The sequence below is a fragment of the Bidens hawaiensis genome, unplaced genomic scaffold, assembly GCF_021521415.1.
Source record: "Bidens hawaiensis isolate Kalapana, Puna unplaced genomic scaffold, B.hawaiensis_p1.1 tig00006076_1, whole genome shotgun sequence".
In the NCBI taxonomy this organism is placed as follows: domain Eukaryota; kingdom Viridiplantae; phylum Streptophyta; class Magnoliopsida; order Asterales; family Asteraceae; genus Bidens; species Bidens hawaiensis.
Window position 1 is genome coordinate 978,469 of NW_027491402.1, and position 6,999 is coordinate 985,467.

Consider the following 6,999-nt stretch of genomic DNA (forward strand, 5'->3'; position numbering starts at 1 on the left):
CGAACCGAACTGTGCTCAACCCTAATATCATGCCCTGTTTTATTCTTAAAGCATTCCCAGCCCGTCCACCATCCCCATATCTATATTTACACTAAAACATACTATAATTCTCTCATCTGTTTAATTAAATACTACTATTTTATACATTTATCATTGCAGTTTTATCTTTTCATCCTACAATTTATAAAAAATCACTATATTTTCCTTAAATTTATAATTTCTTTCTCCACCTTATAATTTATATTCACAACCATACCCTATAATTTGGTAGTATATTAAATAAAACTTTGTTTGCCTTTAAAAAGAAAAAAAAGTAAATGGTGAAAATAACCAGGCAGCCAATAAAAGATTCCGGTGAAAAAGATCCATGTCAGGAGACTCACCGGACACCAACATTCCGCTACCGGAACGCCGTCCTCTCCTAAAGAAATCCAGAACCATCGCCGACTCTCCGACTTCCTCCACACCTACCTGGCGATCCTTCGAAACCGACTCCGGTCAGACCTTCGCCTTTTCCGATCGCGATTATGTCTACCCGTCCTTTCTCGGACCTAACACCACTCGAAACCGTGTCACCGTTTCGCCGGCGTCTAAATCGTTACGGAAACAACCGCCGTCGCCGTCTCCGGTCCGAACCAAATATCCGCCTGCTGAAGACCGAAGTTGTACGGAGCTGGTTCCGGCGAGTTCGGTTAGGTTGCCGGAGTCGGATAATAGATCGGAGAGATTCGTTAACCTAGTCCCCGCTCAGACTCCGGTTTCATCTTCGGTAATTTCGTCTCGGAAAGTTCACCGGAGCAGGAGTTCACTGATACTTAAGCTGGTGAATTAGAATCGTTTGTTCGAATTTCATGTCCAGCAATTTAATGTTTAGTGTTTGATCATCTCATGTTTATATGTTATTACAGATGGTAGTTTTATGTTTAGTGATGGGATGTTATTTGATTATTTTGCAGAATAAAGTCACAAAGCTTCAGGTATTAAGTGTTTGATTGAATGCTAGCAAATTATGATCCGACGGTTTAATGATAACTAGTGACCTTCTTGCAGGAAAAGAATTCTAATCTTCTTAGAATTTGTAGGAATAATGGCAATTCTGATAATGAAAACGTTATTGACATGTTGAAGGATGAGAGTGATGATTCATTCGTGTATATTGGCAATACAGACAGTCGAACCGCTGCTCTGTACACGGTTCTAGTTACTCTTGTGACACCTTTTATATTGTACAAATATCTTGATGTTCTTCCTCATATCAAGAACATATCAAAGCGGGCCAATAATAATAATAATAATAAAGAGGAGGTTCCGTTAAAGAAGAGAATTGCATATATGGTGGATGTGTGTTTTTCAATCTACCCTTACGCAAAGTTACTTGCACTGTTATTTGCAACGATCTTTCTCATAGGGTTTGGTGGGCTTGCGCTTTATGCTGTGAGTGATGGTAGCCTTGCAGAATCACTTTGGCTTTCTTGGACATTTGTTGCAGATTCTGGGAATCATGCAGATAGAGTTGGGACCGGACCGAGAATTGTGTCGGTTTCTATAAGTTCAGGTGGAATGTTAATATTTGCGATGATGTTAGGGCTTGTTTCAGATGCTATCTCAGAGAAGGTTGATTCTTTGAGAAAAGGGAAAAGTGAAGTGATTGAAAGTAATCACATACTTGTTCTTGGATGGAGTGACAAATTGGTAAGTTTTTATTTGTTTTGTGCACTTGATTTGTCATTTGTGTGAAAAATTAATATGTAACTGAATGTTGTTATTAGAATGGTGCACCTTGTTGAACCCTAGAGAAACTTATCTTGGGCCTATAGGACATATACTACTTGTTAATTATCATTAATTACTAGCTATTATTAACAATATATGTTTATCTAGGGAGGGTTTCTAGCTGTTGGTTTTCTATATATTGAGGGTTCCCTAGGCCTGGATTGAACCGAATGCTTTGGTTTGTGTTCGTTTGTTAAATAAACGAACGAACACAAACAAAATGTTGTGTTCGTTTAGTTAAATGAATGAACATTAACGCATGTCTCACTCGTTCATTTATGCTCGCGGACGTTCTTTTACGTTCATTAGTTTATGTTTGTTGGTTTAAGTTTGTTAATGCTCGTTCCTTTCCGTTTATTAATATACTCATCATAATTTTTTAGCCCATTACAACTTAGTGTAGTTTTAAACTTTTAATAACTTTTTAGGCCCGGCACATTGTGTTCGTTTATCTAAGTTTAGTTATGTTCATTCATTTGCATTCGTGAACCGTCCGTTTATACCGTTAATGAACGAACAAGAACATGTCCATTTTCTTGATGAACGAACACGAACATGCTCTGTTCGTGATGGGTTGGTTTGTTTGCAAGCCTAGGGTTCCCCTCCATACAGCATTCAGATTTATTATGAATCCCAATCACTTTTACACTACTAAACCCTAACAATTACACACTAATAACTATAATTAGTTCAGACTCCTTTACATTGTACCTTATTTATGCTACAGGGTTCACTTTTAAAGCAACTTGCAATAGCAAATAAGAGCATAGGTGGCGGTGTTGTTGTGGTTCTAGCTGAAAGAGATAAGGAGGAAATGGAAATGGATATTGCAAAACTTGAATTTAGCTTCATGGGCACTTCAGTTATATGCAGAAGTGGCAGCCCTTTAATACTTGCAGACTTGAAAAAGGTCTCGGTTTCAAAAGCGCGCGCCATAATTGTACTTGCAGCAGATGAAAATGCAGATCAAGTATGTATTACACTGTTACTTAAATAATTTGTTCTTCATGTAAACTTTTTTTAACTTTTTATATTTGTTTTACGACAACATCAGAGTGATGCACGCGCCTTGAGGGTTGTTTTAAGCCTAACTGGAGTAAAAGAGGGGTTGAGGGGTCATGTGGTTGTTGAGATGAGTGATCTTGACAATGAACCGTTGGTGAAACTTGTTGGTGGTGAGCTAATCGAGACCGTGGTTGCACATGATGTAATTGGTCGGTTAATGATACAGTGTGCACTGCAGCCTGGTCTTGCACAGGTAGTAAAATAAAAATGGTTAGAATAAGTTAGATGGATATGTTTCTTGCCGTGAAGCAGTCGTAACTGTTTTGCTTCTCTTGTAGATATGGGAAGATATATTAGGGTTTGAAAATGCTGAATTCTATATAAAAAGGTGGCCTCAGTTGGATGGTTTGCGGTTTGAAGATGTACTCGTTTCGTTTCCCGATGCTATCCCATGTGGTGTAAAGGTTGCTTCTGAGGGTGGAAAGATTAATATAAATCCCAGTGATGAATATATATTAAAAGAGGGTGATGAAATACTTGTCATTGCGGAAGATGATGACACATATTCCCCTGGCCCTTTACCAGAGGTCAGTATCTTAAGACTATTTGGCAAGCAAACTTAATATAAAAGTCTAAATATATGCCAATATGCATATCTTGTTATTTTTTTCACTTGGTTTTGCATTATGTTCATAAAGGGTTTTTAATGTAACGTAAAGATCTGTATTTTGCTCTTAGTCATTATCTTTCTTGCAGATACGAAGAGGCCCTTTTCCCAAAAAAGTGGACCCGCCTAAATTTCCTGAAAAGATATTATTTTGTGGTTGGCGACGTGATATTGATGATATGATTATGGTTTTAGAGGCGTTTCTGGCTCCGGGTTCAGAGTTATGGATGTTTAATGAAGTGGTGGAGAAGGAGAGAGAAAGAAAGTTAGTGGATGGAGGACTTGATATTTCTGGTCTTGAAAACATTAAACTTGTTCACCGTGTAGGGAATGCGGTTATTAAAAAACATTTGGAGACTCTACCTTTGGAGACATTTGATTCTGTAAGTTCCATTTCATCTGAAAAGCACATTTAAACCAATATCCGGAGCTGACTTTATCTGTGGGTCAAACGGATTAGCAGACGAACATCAACTAACGAAAATAGGTCAAATAAGAACAAGTCAAATGGGTTAATAGCATGAAACTGGGATAACCAAACCCAATTTTAAAACCAACAGTTTTCCACATTTTTTCAAAAACCGAATTTCCAGTTCGGTTTCGGGTTTGCATGTATCGGAACCCGAACTGTAAAAACTGAAAAAACCAACTTTTGTTATTGAATTTATGGATTATATTATTTATTTGAATGTTATCTGTAAAAAAAATAATAAAATGTGTACCGCAAGAATTTTAGGCCCAAACGTGTAATAACTAATAACCGATTAATTGTTATTTAACAAATATTTTTAGGCCCAAAGTTAAAGCCCAAGTTCATTATTTTGGGACTTTTTTTTGGCCCAAAAATTTCAAGCCCAAATGGCAAAACCAAAACCAAGAAAACTGAAACCGGAGATTTGAATGTGAAAAGAAAATTTTGAGATTGCTGACTACTAACTCTTCAAAACAGATTCTGATTCTTGCAGATGAATCGGTAGAAGATTCAATTGTGCATTCAGACTCGCGATCTCTAGCCACCCTCCTCCTCATCCGAGACATTCAGGTGATGTGATTGAACTTGTATTATCTTGAAAGTTTATTATTGTTGATAACTTCATATTTTAAAACACACACCCCGTAAAGATGATAATTCCATCAATCTTTGCAGTCAAAGCGTCTTCCACATAAAGGCACAGGCTCAACACCACTCCGTGTATCTGGTTTCTCTCATAGCTTATGGATTCGTGAGATGCAACAAGCTTCTAACAAATCAATAATAATAAGTGAGATTCTCGATTCTCGTACTAGGAATCTTGTTTCTGTGACCAAAATTAGTGATTATGTGCTGTCAAATGAGCTCGTTAGCATGGCTCTAGCAATGGTAGCGGAAGATAAGCAGATAAACCGTGTTCTTGAGGAACTCTTTGCAGAAGAGGTAACCGTTGATCTACTTATAAATGAGTTAATTATCGTTTTGCTTCATTTCTTAACGGGTTAAACGTGTAAAACCATAATTATTAGCTAAAAAGAAAATGGGTCTAATGGTAATTGGTAAGTGTAGCCTTGTAAATCGTTTTTGTGTAAAAAGTTAATATTGTTATTGAAATAATTTAATTTCTGGAATCATATCTGACACACCAAATATTCAAGGAAGATGCAAAAGATTTGAACATATAGTGTTTCTAGTCAACCCAACCTCAACTAATCTAGGCGTGTTAAATGGGTCATGACTCATGTTCATGGGTTGATGGGTCAAATCTGACAAAAACCCGAAATCATGTTAGATACATGAGCCCAGACACGACACGCGTATTCGCAGGTTGACATGAACAGGGCCCGTTTAACATGATTTTTTAATAATATACCTTTGCTGATTAATACTATAAGATTACAATTTTACAAGCAATACTACAAATATCTATAATATGTTTAAACTTTACAACCCGATTACTATTTTTCTTTTATCTTTTGACATTAAATTGTTTTATGACATAAAAACGCATTTGTTAGAAAAGTTACTAAAGTAAATGGGTTAATTCACAAACCTACCAGGTCAGCCTGAACCTGACCCGTATAGATGAACATGCCTGTGGGTTCAACCCAAAACCAAGTTTAACCCGTTTAGGACTCACCTCAAATCCACAAATTCTCGGTTAGGTTCGTGTTATGTTTTTGTGTCGTGTCAGATTGTCACACCTACTAAAAGGTAGTCGTTTTGACTTGGTCTGATTACCCATTTCGTAGGGAAACGAGATGTGTATTAAACCAGCAGAGTTCTATGTGTATGATCAAGAAGAAGTGTGTTTTTATGATATCATGATCAGGGGTCGTGAAAGGCATGAAGTTGTTATTGGGTATCGTTTGGCAACAGCAGAACGCGCGATAATAAACCCTGTAGACAAGGGTAAGCCCGTTAAGTGGGCTGTTGACGATGTTTTTGTTGTAATTGCATTGGGCGAATGAGAACTCATATGAGCTGCTGAGTGAACATAGTATAGAGTAATTACTAAAATGCCTTCAGAAACTGCCACAATCACTCAAAGGGGCTGGTTAGCAGTTGGAAGGACAATTGATTGGTTTGTAAAGTTTTGAGGGAATTCATGTGCTGTTAACGTGTTGTAATATGCTAACACAGTTATAATAGCAAGTGAATAATATTGAATTTTTCTAGCTATTGGACTTTTATTGTCTCTTTTGTATTATATGGTACAGACTTGTATTGTATAATATTGCGTTATATTCGATGTATGCAAGACAAGAGACTTGATCTTGTTTCCATCGCATCCGAAGTTTTACGTCCAAGTTTTAATGTTGGATCTTTAAATCATATGTAACGTCCCCCAAGGCATTAATGAAAATGTGCAATCTGTAGATGGGAAGGAAATAACTTCACAAAAATGCCAATTGTAGTGGACTTTTGAGTTTGAGGTCTTTGACCTTATTAAGTCAATTATTACTTTGGTAATTATATATATATCACAATTACAAACTTTCTTACACCTGGTCTACTTCATCATAATATTTCTGCCTATAATTACAGTGTTTGTTTTTTCCATCTTCTTCACACCCTGCCCATTCTTCACCTTTTTGACCTCACCTGCATCACCACACACCTCCGTCTCTCTCTAGATGGGTTTGATTTTGAAACCCTAGGTGGCGGCGGTTCGATTCATGGCGATTGCCTCCTCAATCTTCGTTGTTGGGTTCGATTCAGTAACCCTATTCTGCGATATTTATGGTCGTGGCGATGGCGATGGCCACCTGCCTCTCTCTTCCTTTATCTTTGTAGACCGAAAGCCATCCTAGAAGTGGAGATGGTGGTTAAGAGATCTACATGGCGGCGGTGGCAGCCGATGGTATGAATGCATATAGATTTCTTTATAAACGATTGCTATACTTTGTGTTCTATTTTCTATGCTTGAATTAGTGAATCAGGATGGTGATTTATGGGTAGCAAAAGCTTCAATGTTGGTGGGATTGGGGAATTCTTCTTTTGTGAAGGTACTGCCAGTGTTGATGTATCTCCTTTATATTTTGGATTCAGTTGTGAGCATTCCATTATTGTGCGCATGTAT

At 37.4% G+C, this 6,999-nt stretch overlaps 1 protein-coding gene across 1 annotated transcript; it reads left to right on the forward strand.

Moving 5' to 3' along the window:
- The first annotated feature begins 367 nt into the window (after positions 1-367).
- Positions 368-6,044, forward strand: LOC143631458 (putative ion channel POLLUX). The gene is made up of 10 exons (XM_077100227.1): positions 368-823; positions 909-977; positions 1,051-1,692; positions 2,501-2,743; positions 2,828-3,031; positions 3,117-3,365; positions 3,535-3,828; positions 4,395-4,487; positions 4,593-4,859; positions 5,669-6,044. The coding sequence occupies exons 1-10, from the start codon at positions 368-370 to the stop codon at positions 5,885-5,887; spliced, it is 2,736 nt and encodes a 911-aa protein (XP_076956342.1). The 3' UTR covers positions 5,888-6,044.
- The last annotated feature ends 955 nt before the right edge of the window (positions 6,045-6,999 follow it).

What these genes read in the sequence shown, in the direction of transcription:
- LOC143631458 (XM_077100227.1), top strand. Translation starts at nt 368, where the DNA reads ATGTCAGGAGACTCACCGGACACCAACATTCCGCTACCGGAACGCCGT. An exon ending in GTTCACTGATACTTAAGCTG is followed by an intron (nt 824 to 908) that starts GTGAATTAGAAT and finishes ATGTTATTACAG; the next exon opens with ATGGTAGTTTTATGTTTAGT. An exon ending in AGGAACTCTTTGCAGAAGAG is followed by an intron (nt 4,860 to 5,668) that starts GTAACCGTTGAT and finishes CCCATTTCGTAG; the next exon opens with GGAAACGAGATGTGTATTAA.